This window comes from Haliaeetus leucocephalus, unplaced genomic scaffold (assembly GCF_000737465.1).
Source record: "Haliaeetus leucocephalus isolate CR32 unplaced genomic scaffold, Haliaeetus_leucocephalus-4.0 Scaffold984, whole genome shotgun sequence".
In the NCBI taxonomy this organism is placed as follows: Eukaryota; Metazoa; Chordata; class Aves; order Accipitriformes; family Accipitridae; genus Haliaeetus; species Haliaeetus leucocephalus.
This window is the reverse complement of record NW_010973420.1, coordinates 2,228,652-2,246,023: the sequence shown is the minus strand read 5'-3', so window position 1 is coordinate 2,246,023 and position 17,372 is coordinate 2,228,652. Positions and strand designations below refer to the sequence as shown.

The 17,372-nt window shown below is 37.8% G+C and overlaps 2 protein-coding genes across 2 annotated transcripts in view; both read left to right on the top strand.

Annotated features, from left to right (window-relative positions):
- The window catches only part of ISY1 (ISY1 splicing factor homolog (S. cerevisiae)), a 17,818-nt gene extending 15,554 nt beyond the window's left edge, over positions 1-2,264 (top strand). The window contains exon 12 of the mRNA XM_010584426.1: positions 2,179-2,264. The gene's annotated coding sequence lies outside the window, so the exon portion shown is untranslated. The remainder of the gene's footprint in view (positions 1-2,178) is intronic.
- Positions 1-12,485, top strand: part of LOC104842248 (cat eye syndrome critical region protein 5 homolog) — a 15,610-nt gene extending 3,125 nt beyond the window's left edge. Inside the window, exons 3-10 of the mRNA XM_010584472.1 lie at positions 8-290; positions 2,179-2,388; positions 3,490-3,602; positions 5,265-5,358; positions 6,554-6,587; positions 7,509-7,683; positions 9,784-9,972; positions 10,821-12,485. Of these exons, the coding sequence (XP_010582774.1) occupies positions 8-290; positions 2,179-2,388; positions 3,490-3,602; positions 5,265-5,358; positions 6,554-6,587; positions 7,509-7,683; positions 9,784-9,972; positions 10,821-11,217 (1,495 nt within the window). The 3' untranslated portion in view covers positions 11,218-12,485. The remainder of the gene's footprint in view (positions 1-7; positions 291-2,178; positions 2,389-3,489; positions 3,603-5,264; positions 5,359-6,553; positions 6,588-7,508; positions 7,684-9,783; positions 9,973-10,820) is intronic.
- The last annotated feature ends 4,887 nt before the right edge of the window (positions 12,486-17,372 follow it).

Genomic DNA, 17,372 nt, shown 5'->3' with positions numbered 1-17,372 from the left:
GGCTGAGGGGCGGCGGGGGCGCGGGCCGCCCGCGGGGAGCGGCCGTTCCGGCTCCCGGGGGCTTTCCCTGCCCGGGGCGGGGGGACCGTCTCCCTCCCGTCCCAGCCGGGAGGTCGTTACCGGGGTTCCCTCGCCGGCGCCTGCGAGGCCCCTCTTCCGAGGCTTTTGCCTTCCGCTGTTGCCGAAGAGGAGCAGCGGGAGTCGTTACGGTCGGGCTCGGAGGGAGCCCCGGGCTTCGTCCCGGCTCCTTTGTTGTGGCAGCGCTGCAGATCTCTCCTGTCGCGGAGAGGGTGTTTCTTTGTGGTCAAAAGGGGGAAAAAAATAGCTGTTAGTTTCGTTATTTCCCTTTCGGATATAGGCTCAATTCCTTGCTTGGTTCTTTTTTTCACTGTATGTTTAGCAAAAGACTTCTTTTTTAATTTTGCTACGGTGTCGTTCACTGTAAAATTCACGTTTGTAATCTACGTTGTTTACAGGTGGCAAAATTAACGTGAAGAACTGCATTTCTTACAAAACTATTGCGATATAGTTTCAGTAATTTCACATACCAGCTTACAAAGCCTGAGAAGACTACTGTATGTCCATCAGCAAGCCTGCAACATCATTTCTGCAGCAGGCAGGTTATTTCTAACATAGCGTTCCTCAAAGTGTTGCAGACTACTTGGAGACAGTGGTTGCAGGGTTTTTTGGTTTCAGAGGGCTGATAATTATGTCGGGGAGAAAGGAGAGGGCTTCAGGGGGAGTTCTGGCATGTAAAACTGAACAAAACCCAACTGCCTAATTTAAATCAATGATAGTGCAATACATTTAAAGTGTTGACTTTATTAAATTGGGCTCTGTCGGGGAATGTACTCAAACTCATGGGTTTTCAAACATCATTGGTGTGCCATGGTTTTAGAAGAGGCAGCAGTGAGAGCCAGTGTGTCAAGGTGTGTGTCTGCAGCTACATCACCTTTCAGGCGGCGGTGGTTGTGGCAGTGCCTATCTCTGTGCTGTACCCAGCTGCAGGAAAAATGTAGCAGATGAATAATTGATGAGGAACAAAGTGCTGCTTAAATAGGCAAAATGCCCTTCTCCCTCCACGGGAAGAACAGCGGGCTGGATTGCTGTCAGGATGTGCCCCGAGACAGCTTGAATAGCAAAGGCTGTCCCACCTCTGCTGGCTGGAGTCGTTTCTGCGCCTGTTCTCCCCATCACGCTTGGTCTCAGCGCTTAATCTCTCACTCCTTTTTCATCAAACGATGAAAGAGGGGATCATAAATCCTGAGAGTCCTGGATTCCATTTGAAGCTTGGGAGAGAAATTAAGCTTAGATTGTAGAACCTTTTTAGTCCATCCTTTTCCAACCTGATTCAGTCACGGTTTCATTGCTCAACAGTCCTCTCTCTGTCTCCTCTCCTTAGGCTTATCACCCAGCTTATCTTTCTTAGCCTCCCTCTCCTTTTCTAGGCTTACTAGGTCTAGCTCTTTGCTTCTTCAAAGGCAGGAAATGGGATAAATTTTAGTAACTCAAACAGCATCTTTGTTTAAGGAGGTGCTAACTTTACCAGTAGGCATTAGTCTGCCATATATAAAACTTAAGAATCAACTGAAGCACTGTGTAAGGAGTGCAACAGATACCTGGCTCGAGTCGAACCTGTTCTGGAACAGGAAAGTACAAGTGACAGCAGGGACAGTTTTAGTATCTAAACATCTTGTAAGGGAGGAGCGGAGTACAATACTTGCATTCAAGACCTACCTGCTGCTGAAAAATGTACTTTTGTTTATTTTGTTAGTAGTTTATTTTGTTAGTATTCTGTGCATTGAAATTACTGGTGAAAGAGTGGGGTTAAATCAGTGAAAAGTGTGACTCACTGGCACAGCAGCATGTATTTTGTACCTCTTTTTATCAGTTTAATTCAATTTGTCCCTATCTTCTGAAACGTTGTGGAACTACTCATAAAGCAAGGTAGAACTCATGAGGCTATATGCATAAGGAAATGGAGTTCTAGTGCTCCTTTTTTCACAGTAGGTATTGTAGCATATGAATATAAGATGCATTAAAATGTGCAGTTAAAGATCCATTCCTTCTCTGTGGAGGCGTCTGTTTTCATTGGGCTTTAGCTTTTGTAAGCTTTATCAAACGTGTGTAAGTCTGGGCATAACTAATGTACTCTTTCTTTTCAACTCTTTCTTACAGCTCAACATACTGCCATCCTTTGGTTTTCTTTTTGACATTGATGGTGTACTGGTACGAGGAAAGACTCCAATTCCTGCTGCAAAAACAGCCTTTCAAAAGCTAGTGAATTCTCAGGGACAATTCTTGGTGCCTGTAGTGTTTGTCACCAATGCAGGGAATTGCCTTCGCCAGAAAAAAGCTGATCAGTTATCTCATCTACTGGGAGTTCCAGTGAGTAGCTTAAATGCTGTTTATTTAGTTATTTACTTACAGTGAATGTGTCAAAATATATTACCTTCTATTAAATGCTGCTCAGTTAATCACTTTTGTTCTTCCCTTAAGCCCCCTGAAATGCTTTGCTGGAGGTATTATAAAAGTAAAAAATGCTGTCCAAAGCTAATGGTATTTCCGTTGGTAAAGGTACTGATTTCTCCAATGGTAAAGCTAATGGTGATGGTGTTTCTTTGCAACATTATTATCGTGGGAATAAATCTTGCCTTCTCCTTCTGAATAAAAAAATGTGCGTGCCAGCAACATGAAACTCTGCTCTAGCAAGCTGAATGTCTTCTGTGATAATGTGCAGGACGGGAGCTTCCTGCCTATTTTCGATACGAGTGGCAAAACTTTATCCCCCCCTGATTTGTGGGCGCAGCAGGCAGTAGGACTTCTCTGTTGTTGAAGACTGTGTTTGGGCCTTACTAAGAGAAAGCCATAAAGTCAGTTCTGCAGTGCCCTTTGTTTCCTTAAGGGCCAGCAGGTGTGGGCGTATCTGTATCAATAACATCCTGTGTGTCATGGGTAAAGTGACATCTCAATTATTTTTGAGGTTTTTAGATCTGTAAAGGTGGTAAGAAGCAATTCATAATAGCATACTTCCAGGCAAATAATTTTAGTGGTTTTATACCTATTGAAGGAATGGGGATATGTAAACTAAAAGAACAAAGTCTTCTGATACAGTTAAATCAGTTGCTGCAGTCTAGCAAAGGCACCACAGTTGGAACTAGGGCAGTTCTGATTCTTCTTTCCTGTTTGTTTTCTAAATGCATTTGGTGATTCTGTAAAACTAGGGGAGAAAACCTGGTGTTCATGTTGAATAGAGTAATTCTGGAAGCTGAAAGGGGTGTCTATGACGATTTGTCAGTAATGTGTTTTTTTCTGGCATATTATCAATACGTCATCTGTGAAACTTAGGAGGAAATGATATGGCAGGGTTTTAGGTAGATATGTATGATTATGTTGTAATTCACAGAATTTGTCACACCTGTTAACTAAATCTACATATAAACTTGCCTGAAAAACAACAGACTCCTTTTGTTTTTAAATCCCAAACAGATTTCACAAGAACAAGTGATGATGTCACACAGTCCTCTGCGGATGTTCAAACGTTATCATGAAAAATGTGTTCTTGTATCTGGACAAGGACCACTTCTTGATATTGCTCGAGAGTATCTTTAAAAAAAAAACAAAAAACCAAACACAAACAAACCCACAAACCTTTCTGTTTAAGTATTTTCCTTAGTCAAGTTCAGGGGATCCTGTGAATCAAGTGAAAACCAAACATTTCAACACTACAAATCCAGTAATAAGCAATGGTAGTTCTTACTATGATGTCAAATTTATGTTTTGGAAACGGTTGGTATGCTGATATTTGCTTCACTTTGTTCTATGTGTTTTTAATGAGGAAGGAAAAAAGAGAAAGAGTTATGGTTTTGACTCATTTGCAAATGACACTTTAGCACAAAGGGTTTGTGCTCCCTTGAGGATGAGAGCCTGACATTCTATCTGTTATTTATCACATCTGACTTTTAGCTCAGTGGCTCAAGATTTGCTTTTAAGTGTGCGGCCAGGCCAGGTCATGTTCTTTTTGTAGCCAACATCTAAAGTAGAACTATGCTTGAAGATATTTTGCCGCTTCTATACTAACTGCCAAAAAGAACTTGAATTATGTTGATATAATGGTGGTATCAAAGCTTCAAACTGTAATTTAATGATCTTAACTTTTGCATAATTTTCGTTCTGCACTTCTTCCTTTATTGGGACTTTAATTAAAGCTTGTGTAAGTTATAAGTTGTAAAAAATGTATATGCAACTTTGAAGTATAAGCTTTATGTCAAATACAAAGATGAAAAAATGTCACTGAAGGAATATTCCAGTTAACTGTCAAAATCTGTTTGGCATGGGTAAGAGAAAAGTATGTTACAAGGCTGAATACAAAATATAAAAAACATATTTCTGTTAGATAGCATTTTTGTATGGGATAATCTAGTCTTAAAATGACTTTACAAATGGCCTGTGGTGCTAATTCCAATATAAAATCAGGTGGCTTAGTTTGTATAAGTGATATATGTAAATAGCTCTTATTTTCATTTGCATGGTAAGAATTTGCTAGTATTGAGAGTAGCAACAACTGCTTTTTTACATAAACGAGCAGTTTTAGTTTGATTACCTCTTGTTAACCAAGTTTAAATTATTGGGATATATCAGCATTTAAGAGCACTACCATGCAAATCGTGAGGTTATTTTTTTTCCCCTTTTGGTCCTTTCCTTTTTTGATGTGTTTCAGTATTTATCTTAACTCCCTTTAGAGCATAATTAAACCTGATTGGTCAGTTCACCATTTTGCAAAAGACTGAGCTTTATGGTGTTTGTTTATCTAGCAATACATTTGCAGTTATAATGGCCTAAGGAAAGCACAGTTTGTGGAGACTGTATTTTTTCCTCAACTAGCTCATATTTCTTTCCTATAATAATTACACAAGATGTTGTCTTGCTGCCAGATGAACTTCTTTTTGTGCTTCTGTAGAGATGATCTCAGAGTATTGCAGGTCTAGAGTGGCTTCTTGCTTTTTATATCATATTTTAAGAAAGATTTATGTATAATTTTTGTCTTAAGATTTCAGACACACAGGTCTCCCATTTATAAGTAATGGGATGATCATCTTTTTATCTCACAGAAGTAAAAGTCAGTCTTTGATATATTGCTTTCATTCCTAAATAATTTGCTTTACCAGATAAACTGCATATGTTAGAATTGTTAAAATGGAATTGCCAATTTTTTAAATCTTTTAATAGAAGCAATTCTGTATCCTTAACTGGTATTTTCCCAGCCTTGGTTTCTGTCAGCCTATTACCATTGAAACATTGCGGGAGAAACACCCTTTGCTAGATGTAGTTGACCATGATAGAAGGCCTAATGTTCTGGTAAGTATATATTTTTGTTTTAAAATTCTTTGTTTGCTCATTAGATGACATTCTATAATAGGGGTCAATATTTGAACTACCAAGCTAATGCTGTTGTTCTTACAATGTACTTTGACTTTGCTTTTCTGCTGCCTCATTTGTTTTATTACAGGATTTTCAAGAAAAACTGTATAGACTTTTTTTTTTTCTATCAGTGGTAATTGTTTAACATAATCTTTGATTTTGTAACTTACTGTTGTGGGAAAAGTTATAATTTAGTACAGATACCTAATTCAAAATCTGTCTTGGAAAGCTTATTAGCTTCCTCAGATGTGTGGAAGACAAAATAAGCTTTTTCCTTCAGTATAGGATTGTCTTGGTATTGTTTCTAGGCCATGAGGTTGCTTTGATTGTAAATTAATGCTTTGCAGATAACTAATTTTTCTCCAAAGGACTCCCTTTCTTGTTTATACCATTACTTAAATGTATTTAAATATTAACAGTACGTACAGTACGATTTCAACGGAATTGTGCAGAATTTCAAAAAGTGGATACATACACAATAAATACATGCGTGTATTGTACATATTCAGGGTCAGTGTATAGAGTGGATTTTTCCCATGTGAAGTCAAGAAATTCTCTGTGGTTCATAGAATCCATAACTCAGTTATATCACCTTTTGCCTTGCTTCTCAACCATGCAGATGTAGAAGTTCAAGAAACTGTTAACGTATTTGTCACCATAGGGAGTAAATCATGAAGTAGAAACTCTTATTTGCTTAGAAAATGTACTATGTGTTATACAATGTGTTTTTCTTTCTTAGCAGTGTTAAAGAAATACATTTCAAAAACTATTTTTCAAATATCTTGTTAATACTAGAGGCCTCTTACTCTGGTAGAAAAATAAACATCCATACTTTCATACACAAGTAAATTAAACAACTGAAGTTTGCCAGAGGAGGTTAAATAGATGTAGGAGGCTAGCGAATGTAGAACACGCTAACTCATCTGCTATCCATTTGCCACGAGATTTCACTTCAGAATTGAAATTCAAGTTTCTAAGTAAACTGACGTCAGGTATATACCAAAATAGAGAGTGCATTTCCTGTCAGTGTTGCAGAAGACAACCGTGGGAGCTATACTTGAATTTATTCTGTTAAAAAATAGTAGTAGATGTCTAATCTTGTAGAAAACGTTCATTTTTTTTCTTATTGCAGTACCCCTCTGCTGTGGAGCTTCCCAAGATTGAGGGTCAGTTATCTTTATTTAACTTGCAACTATCCATTTATAGATGAAATATCTTTATTGTCCTCTATAATTAGAATTTATTTTTAGATTGCTGGGCACTTCAGAAAGTTGGCTGAGACAATTCTAAAATTTCTTTGTTAATGGCATCTGCCATTAATTTGGAATGTATCACGTGTGATAAAGCTGGTTTGTTTTTTTTTTTAATGTGCGCAGTTTTCAGCCATGTGTTTTTGAAGTTTCAGAAGGTAGGGGCAGTCTGCTTTCCTTTTTATCTTCCTTTAATAGGCTATTGTTGCCTTCCTTTCAAAAATGAGGAGTGAATTGACGTGTTCAGAAATAATCGGTCTTGTTTTTACAGTGGTCAGGATGGTCACTTCAGAGTTGTAGTACGAGAAGCATCTTGTTTCAGCACACTGTATTCACTCTCATCTCATCTGAAGTACAGGAAGGTAGAAACTGGACTTTAGGATTTCAAAAAATCCATGTCAGATTATTGCTGGAGACCAGAAAAATGTCTAAAAACAATGTTCAAATTTTGTTTTAAGATGAACAAAATAACATCTCTGATGGATTATTTAAATACTGTATGTAAACATAGAATTCACAAAGGTATGAAAGACTTAGAAATACAATTTAGAAGTTAATATTTTGTGGTGCTGTGGAGAAACTTAGCCAATTAAAAAAAGGCCCAAATTCTTAAACCTGTAGATTTTGCAGTGGGGTCTTGTTACTTCTGAGATTTTCTGTGAATGAATGGGTATGTAATATATTAAAACCCTAAGTTAAAGTTAATGTGACTATTTAATCAGTTCATGGTTAAATCAAATTACTTGTTCAGTCTCTTCAGACAAGGTTTTAGTGTCAGAGATTTGGTGCCCTGTTAACTAATTCTATAAATCTATTTTTTAATTCTTGTGCTCATAGCTGTTGTTTTGTTTGGGGAGCCTGTCAGATGGGAAACCAACCTTCAGTTGATAATAGATGTTTTGCTGACAAGTGGCTATCCTGGAAATCCATATCACCGTGAAAATTACCCTCACATTCCTGTACTTGCTTGTAATATGGATCTGATGTGGGTAGCTGAAGCACAGTCTCCAAGGTAAGTGCAATTATAACATGTATGTATATCGGATATATTTGGGGTTTCCTTGTTTCTTCAGTAAAATTCAGAGTCGATACTTTTACGCAAAATGCTTACTATAGCTTCGCAGTAAGTCTCAGCTTTGAATGCAAGGTCTCTAAAGCAACGCACTTTCAGCAAATGCTGCCTTATTACTGTCTATGTTATTGCATGCAGGAAATCAGTTACTCGAAATAAAAACTGCTTTTAAGCCCTAAACCTTTTTGTTTCCCCACTCCCAGAAGAGTGGGGAAAGATAGGTTTTTGCCTGAGGGCCTCAGAGTCTCAGTTCAAAGGAAAAAATGAAAAAATTATCAAGGCCATTGTTTCATTTCATTAGGTCCTTCTTTGGTATTTCTCTTTTCCACCCTACAGTTTCTGGTAGGGTAAAGAATTGACCCTGCTAGTTGAAAGCAGTGAGTGTTTTTGAGCTGAGGACAATATAGTGAGGTCTTTAAGGAATGTAAGAAAAAACAAGTAGAACACACAGAACAAGGTGGCATGATCTCTGATAGTGGTTTTGTTTGATTTTGTTTTCAATAGAAGATAGTTCTTTAATAGTTTTGTTTCCCCTCCCTTCCCACTTGTCCAAAATTAGAGCATAGACTGAAATAGAAATTGTTATTTCGACTTGATTGCTGCCTTGATCTTGGGTGAAGGTCTTGTCAGATACCCTTACTTGGATGCAAAGACAACCTCTGATTAGCACGTTGGCAAAAGACCTATGTGTGATAGTTTCAGGTTACAGAAAGGCAACCAATGTATCTACAGTGAATAAGATATGTAGTTTCAGTTGTGTCCTTTGGGAAAGATCCAGTATAAAGTTCATTTTTTCCTTTGACAGCGTGACAAGGTTGCATCCGTCAGTGCCATTACCTTCACTATTGGAATATAATGCCATGACTAAGTTGTTTTAAGCTGTTGCTAATAATTACTGGAAATAATTTTATGCTTATTTGTTGGTATTAGTTCATAATACAAAGCAACAAGCAGGGTGGAGAGAGGGAATGAAGGGTTAATTCAGAATTCACAAAAGCTAATTCTGTACCACATTTGAAAGTGCTACAGCTGCTTCCTTCTTTGTAGCTTTTTTCCTTAAAAGACTTGATTTCTAGGCCATTAGAGACTTAGTTTCTTTGTTAGTACACCTTGTATTATCTCTACTGGCTTCTGATGCTCATTATACTGGTATTTTAGGTTTTTTTAGGCTATAGGTACCTGGTTTGAGCAGATATACTAATCTAGGTGCATTAGAAGTTGCCTAGCAGCTCTTGTTAAGTAGTATGTGTAATTTATTGTATAAAGAATTCTTGTATAGCAACTTTTTATTCTTGTTCGGGCTGTTTTGGTAATTCGGTATTTCTCAAGTGGTATGTATTAGTTCATCCCTAATCCCACATCCTGACTTCAGTAATGAAGTAAAACTGCTTTCTTTCATCATGAGATTACGTCTTCTAAATTACTGATTTACAGGCTTAGTTGATGATCCATCATCACTGTTTGCACCTTGATCAAAATAACTGAGTTATCAAAAGCATGCCGTAAAATTATAGCTTATTCTTTGATCCTCCTTTGCATCTAATTTTTTTAGAGAAACCAATAAAGGTTTTTGTTTCCATATTGCAAGTGGGGTTCGGTATACTCTTGTGTTTAAGGAGGGAGCAATTTTCTTCCTGTCTGACTAACTTTCCTTTTCCGTTTTGCCTCTTTGTTAATTTAGCTGATTCTGTTAAGTCAATGCAGAGAGTAGATTACAGGTTAGGCATTATTTCATAAGCATCGCTTTTGTAACTAGGGTATCTACTTAAATGCAAGTAACGCTACCACAAACCGTTGCTGCGTTTTAAAAATACGTAAATCTGTTATGCTGTCCCAATTACAGGTTTTTATTGTGGCATTTATTGTTCAGCTAATCAGCACTTAATTTTCAGTGAAACAGCTGTGGAAATGTTGTGTGCAAACTGAGGGAAATTTGATAGTTACAGGATATGATTTATTCCTAAAAGATCATGAAATAAAAAAGCTTTGCTTTTTTTATGTGTACTTAATATCATTTGATTTGTCCTTATATCTGTGTAGGTTTGGGCATGGAACATTCATGGTTTGTTTGGAAAACATTTACAAGAAAATCACTGGCAAAGATCTGAAATATGAGGTCTTAATGGGCAAACCTAGTAAACTGACCTACCAGTATGCAGAATACCTCATCAGGGCTCAGGCAGCAGAAAGGCAGTGGAAGCAACCTATTCAAACTCTTTATGCAGTCGGGTAAGATATCAGAAGTCTAACAAGTACAGGAGGAAACTACTTGCAACATAAGTACCAGCAAAGAAAAACAAGAAAAATATACAACTCATACTAGTTTGTTTCTCAGATAATATTGGGACTACCTAACAGCCTTGGTGGTATGGCGTACTTTTTATAATGTTTTTGAGCCTCACTGTTTTTAATCCTGAAAATTAATAATACTTTGCTCCTTCCATGTGTAATTTCTTTTGAAGCACAAAAAGTGGTTTATATGCAACTAAGATTTCTCCCAATTTTTTTAATTACTTTTTTTAAATTTCTGTAATAGGCTGTGTAAATCTAACAAAAAAGATTTGCATGGGTGTTTGTTTTATTAGGTTTACTGGTATAACACCAACAAGCTTTGAGTAAATGACAGTTATTGGAGAATGTAGAGCTAGAATTTATTTGTGAGGTTGTTAAGCTTGGTCATATGCTACTGCATGTGCTGTCACATCATAGAATCCTTTTCATAGAAAGAGATAAAGCTGTATTGTATTAAAGACTGTTCCAGAATCTCCAAGATGTTTGGAAATACAATAAGCTCATTCATGGACTGCTAATACCTACCCTTGATTTCCCCTGCCTCTGCTCCAATCGGCAATTTCAATATGGAGAGTTACTCACTTTTATCATAGTTAATGCTTAATGAAAATGGTGTAATAAAATAGCTATGGGATTGGATTTCTTCCTATCTGCATACTTCTACATAAAAGTTATGTAAAGTATAAAATAAACTGTTAAGGCAAAACTGTAAAAATGTCTTTCATACATTAAAATTTGACAACTAAAATTGCACTGCTGACTAAAGTTTCTTCTTACTTTTCCAGAGATAATCTCATGACTGATGTGTATGGTGCTAACCTTTACAATCGCTATCTTGAAGAGAACTCCAGAAAAGGTTCAAAATCACGGATTCAGGCCAAAGTTGCTGGTGGCAGAGGATCTGCCACTCTCTCTCAGGATGATGAAATAGACAACAGTTGGGAGAATGAATTAGCATCTGCAGCAGCTGCCCACTGTAGGTCTGTTCTTGTTTGTACTGGGGTTTACAACCCTCACGCCAAGGTTCCCTTGGATACCAGGGAGAGCATAACTGAAACGGTGTTCCATGGCCACAGAGATTTTAGATTTGATCCTGGTTTAGTAGAACCAGATCATATTGTACCAGATGTTGATGCTGCTGTAGACCTGGTCTTCCAGCTGGAGAACTTTGCACCTAATTGATATGACATGACTTCTTAAGGACTACTCAGTGCTATGCTTTTCTTCCCAAAAAACAGTGCTTTAAAATCATGCCACAAACTGCTGCTTTCTAAAAGTTTTACATTTTAAATTAATACAATCTTATATTAAGTATATTAATATACCTATATATACTTAGGTATATTAATATACTTAAGTATACTAAATATCAATAATGCTTTTTAAAGTACTTTGAAATACGTAATTTCTTGCTTTAGTTGACCTTTATTGCCCTTGTATTCATTATGATAGTAGGTATTTTAACAGCAATTTTTCATAGTAGCTCATGCATCTTACTGGTACTTAAATTCCCACGACAGTACCTTCTTTTGTTTGCTGGAAGATCGAGCTTCTAGGTATTGGGGATCTTGAGGATATTGGATTGTGGTGCTGGGGTCATTTACACCATTACAAATTGGCTGGTAGAGAGCACAACATGTATTACTGCTTGGTATTCTGCAAGCAAGGAGTGCTCTCGAAATAGAGTGAAGTTCAAGTCTGTTCTGCTACTTTCTACCTGCTCACGTACAACCCTGCAGCCTTTCTTTTTATCTGTTTTCCTGTGTGTCTGGAGCTGCTATTGCTTCTCTCTACTCTGACATGTAAAGCCTTAATAGAAATGCCCACGTAAAATGGAGAAGGCTGACTTGTTAACTCCATTTTTGGAACTCCCAACTAAGCTGAACACAGTCATGTAAGGAAGGTGGCTAACATTGGGTGCCCTGTGTGGCATAATACCTGGCCTTTCTGTCTTGGCCTTTTTATCTGCACTTTTTTGAGGAATTTAGAATCTTAGAAAGTTTTAGCAATTACGTTTCAGGTGTTTCCATCAGTTGGACTTTTCCACTGAATGAGTGACTACTGTTTGGGCAAAAAGTGCCTAGTAATTTACTTGAAGCTTCATACCACTGTGGTAATTAACTGGCCTTTAGTGGAATATGCTTCATCTTGTGTCAATGTTATATGTTGTTTGGTTCATAGATTTTATAGCTGTTCATTTTAAAAAAAAAAGTAATTTATTTTATGTTATTTTTGTAAAATACTTTTAAACATTTTCGTTCAAAAGATGTCTTTGAAAATATTTTTGTGTTAATTTGTTACAACACAGTACATGGTGTACTTGTGACATAAGCTTGGAAAACATAAGCCAGTTAAGTGTGTTTTAAAAACAAAGTCAGTTTACACACAAATACCACTTACCATCACCTTGGGGGCTAGACAGGTTTTTATGTTTGGGGTTTGGTTTTGTTTTTTTTCAAATTAGAAACTGTACAAACAAAAATTTGTGGGTCTTCGGTCTTCCCAAGTACTTGCAGAACTAGCAGAAAGCTAGCTTAAAAGCATTGATAGACAGATGGTGGCATAAAGTGAAATGACTTCCTGGCCAGCTTCTTCACTGCTTATTATCCTGATATCAAAATCTGAAAACCCACATCATGAAGACAACATTGCTGTTATGAAGTCAGATTTTTTTGTTGTCTTTTTTTGTTGTGTTTTCTCTATTTGCAGACCACTGTAATCCCCCTCTCTCTTCTGTCAGGATTGTTGATTCATTCACTCATGTTTTATAAATAGCTTTCAATGTATCTTGCTGGATCCAGTTAAGGACACTGCTCTAAACAGTGTATTTCCTGTTTCTTCACTGGGAAAGTATTATGGCAGCACATTCTTGCCTTTTTTTATTGGTACAATAAACAGATATATAACTATTTCTTTAGCACTTTTCTGTAATACGCCAACTATTTGCAAAGTATGCCAAATCTTTCTAAGTAAAGGTGGTAGTTTTGTAAAATGTCAGGATGACTTGAAGTTGCATTGTTTCAATACTGAGGCATGTTGCAGAGCTCTTTAACTGTTATTGGAAGAGGTGTCAGGCTGTCAGTGAAGCAAGGAATAAAGATGTGGATGTTGATGAAGAACAGAAAACATTCAGTTTGTTTCTTCTTTTTTCCCCAGAATACATGTGAACACTTCAAAAGGTTCATGAGGGAACTGTGTATATACTTAAACTTCATCCCTCATGGAAACATTAACTTACAATGTGTATGCAGAAAAAATACTGTTTGGCTGCTCATCAGGCTGCTACTGTTTTTTAACTGAAAGGAATACAGGTTTTTAGTCTATATCCCTCTTAGACCATTTAGGCTATGTCTGCGTTGCAGGGGTGTGAATGTTGCCTGATGAGTCTGCTTGAGCTATTTTTAATGTGATTCTTTGTATGAATGTATGACTGAGTCCCAGTAGTGGACTAGGGTGCCGCTAGATTTGGAGCTGTATCAGCACAAAACAAAAAATAGGCAGTTGTTGCCACAGATGTTGGACAAAGATGATTAGTATATAAGGGTATTGCTATAAAACACAAAAGAGAAACGTTAGTGTAGTAGACACTTGTAGTATACCAGTAAGCTAGGCAAATATTTTGGTGATGTATCATGAAAAATAAATTTTTAAGGAAGGATTTGAAGGAGTATAGTGAGTTACTGTTGAGGATGTTTACCTGGAGCTCTTGCCAAATGTGAAGTACGTCACAGCATCCACTTGCAAGATGCTCCCACAACTTCGTTGCAGTGCTGAGCTAGGTACATTGGAATTGGACTGTGTATTCCCTAATTAGTACTGCAACCCCACAGCATAGATCTAGCTCTAGAGCCTGAAAGCAAGCTGCTTCCTCAGTGACATGTTCCAATGTTTATGTGCACTGAGCACTTACATCGCAGTTAGAATTTTGAAATTTGAAATTTACTACTGGTGTTAGTAGTATAGCAAACTCCTCACACTTTGCAAAACGAGTAGAAAAGCATGTTCCTCCCTCAGTGAGTCCCACTCCAGTTTACATTTCAACTTAAATTTCTGGTGAAAATACTTGTGCTAAGGCGCTGGTATGTGACTCAGGCAAACCTTCCATTCCACCTGCTTTACTCAATACTGAATTCCAGCAAAAGACTTGTTATCTTTATCTTTGTATTACTGTGACACCTCAAAAAAGCAGAGATTGTTCATTATATTATTATTTAATGTCTTACAAATTAAGGTGCTACACTGATGGACTTCTAAGTCTTTGAATTTCATGCCTCCTATTCACTCAGGAAGTGGTACAGGTGTGAACTTTTTTGAAGAGAAGTGTCATAAGATATTGCATTGGAGTTACCATTGTAATTTCTAACATTTCCTGCTATGGTACTTTAAAGTGAAATTTAGTGATTCTTTGTTAGTAACAAGCTAAGATGTGGAAATCCCTAGAAGAAATCTCAATCTCTAGTACTGGAAAGGTGTTTTTTTCAGAGTTCTTAAAGAAAACTGAGTTTAGTAAAATGTTTGTTCCAATTATTCAGCTAAGAGTGAGATGAATGAATATTATATTAGGTAAGAAAAGATTAAGACCCTGTCTTAACTTTTGTTCTCCTTTCCTTGAATGTCCTCTTACCTGGATTTTCACTTAGTTGTATAACGTGTTTTCAGCTTTGACTTTACGTCTTTGAAACAGACAGTGTTTCCCACATGTTATGTTCAGTGTATTTCAGTCATAACATAGGTAAGCTATTGGATGTCACAATACTTCTTTCAAATATAAAATGTAGTGTTGAAACACCTAAGTGACCAGGATGTGCAGAAATAGATCACTGAAATCGCTTTTAAAAACAGTTCTGAGAATCTTGCTGAAGTTTCTTGTAAGTAGAACTTGTCCTTTGTTTGTCATAGTGTTTTCTTTCTTGATACCTTTTGTTCTATTAAAAAAACAAAACTCAAAACCAACCTTTCAAAAATATATTATGTATTTATTTTTGTTAATACAAAACTTGACAATATATTAAACCCCAGTCATGTATTGTCTTCAGTATGACTTGTTTTTCTTTAGAAGCATTTTTCAATTAAAGGAATGTATGAGACTTAGATTTTAAGAAAAACAAGTTTTCAGGCACCTCCTCTTCAATATAACCCCCCCCATTTAAAATTAAATTTATCATGTCAAAACTTGAATACTCTTAAATGTAATGAAAGGAATAATTTATTCTGTAGTATATCCTACATTTATAAAATCAGTCTACTGCACCTATGGATACTACTTGTTAGGGAATAATCTTTTCAAATTGCAGATTTTTTTAGTAAAAGATCATATCCAGGCAGCCTGCCTTAAAGAGGTGAGTAATTCACAATAATCTGCTGCAGTGTTTTGTAGTAGTTTACTTCTTTCCATAAACTGCTTGATAATTTTTTTTTCTGGGACAACCCTCCTTATGCTGCTATGTCTTACATTCTTCAGCAACACAAAATGTGATGATATGCTGCAATAGGGTGTAATCAAATCACATGTAGAAAAATTAAAAGTATTTCAGTGGTAGTAGGAGATGAAACACAGCCTCTGCAATGTGGTGGGATTGGCAGACGACTGTCGGTAAGAGTATTGAAAAAGATCCGCTCAAGTGAATGTTTTCACTAAGCTTCAAAGATATTCTTGCTGGCTGTTGGTGTAGTATTGAAACCTGGTATACAATTTTTAGACCTCTGTTGGAGTGCATTAGGCTTCATCCAGAGGGAATCCAGCTGACGTGCTTGGCGACTCCTCTGCAGAGCAAGTGGAGGTGATCAGAAGCTTCCCCTCAAAAGACACCTTGATCCAACTGAACAGTAACACAGATGTACCCGTACAGGACCACGCGCTGCAGGAGAGTTGAGGTGGTTAAGTCCAGGATCTGTTAAATTCTGGAACAATACGGAAGAACACACGTGGGGTTTGGGCTGGGTTTTGAGGGTGCAAAGATGTCCGCTTTCACACATGGCCTGGGTTTGTTTCTCCACTACCATCTGTAGTTCTTGAAGGGGATTATTTGTTGGTTTTGTGCATTAACCTGTTCTTTTGGCAGAAGACAGTGAAATGCTTAAAAGTAGAAGACAGCTCTAATTAATCTCCAAATTAATGTCTGGTTCTCTGAGAACATAGCGGTGGCTTGCCTCCTAAAAAGCTTCAAAAATGTAGCTCTCCAGCCTGTCTCCTGTTATAAACGCTCGTGACAAATTGGAGGAGCCAATTTGTATTGAATAAAAAATCGAATTTATTAGCAAGCGATAAGAGAGCAAAACAGCACTGGGCGGCCGGGGAGGCAATGCTCCGCCACAGGCCCGCAACTTTATGTTACCGTTACATTCCTTATATACATTTCATGTACCCCCTTTCTTGTAAGTCTCCGCCTTGTCCTGCTTCTTCTTTCCTCATTTGTGCAGGTCTGTTACTATGTAGATTCGGTAAATTTTCTCAAGGATGAGTATCCTTTGATGTAGAATGTCTTTTGATGTGGAGAAATACAGTCTTTGTTAATTGCAGCTGTTGTCCTTCCTCTCCTTATCTAGTAAGTTATAGTCATTGCTTTTCTCCCCCTTATCTAGTAAGTTATAGCCATTGCTTTCCTCCTGTGACCCGTGACCTTCACGCATCACTTAAGCAAGTTTTTGTTATTTACACAAGGCATATGTTAACTCTCAATATGTCTCTTCACCCTTCTCGATTTCATGAACAAAGTTAACCCGTTCATTACATCTCCCATGAATGTGAACAGGTATTAATAGGTAATTTACCTTTGGTTTCCACATACATAAACTGTTCTTCAAAGCAGCACGCACCGTTCAATAGCCTCCTCAGTCACAAGCGTTTCTCAAAGGTATTTAGTTCAGCAGAGCAAAGTCCTGGTGCAATCCACATCCAGGTGGAAGCTCGTTTCACCCTTGAGAAACTACCCCAGCCCCTGTAGTGCGACTGCACAGGACTTGCCTTAATAACTCTGTAGGTGGGAGACTAGAGGCTCCCTTGTCTTAAACACACAAGTATGGGTCGTCTCAGCGAGAGCTGAATTTATTTGGGAAGCAAAGGGGTAGATACCTCCTCAGATGGAGGCGGCGGAGGTTTTGCTATGGGATTCTCCCGGTGCGGATGAGGGCGGGAAGGTTTCCCGCCCAGCTCCCGAGCGGCCGCCGCGGGGGGCGCTCTCCGCCATCTTGGCTTTATTTACCTCAGCCTGGCTGCCCGCCGCGGCGCTGGGCGGGGGAGGGAAAGAAGTCGGAGTATTGTGACCCTCTCCTTTTTTTTTTTTTTTCTTTTTTTTACCCCCCCCCCCCCCCCCCCCCCACCACCCCGCACCCAAACA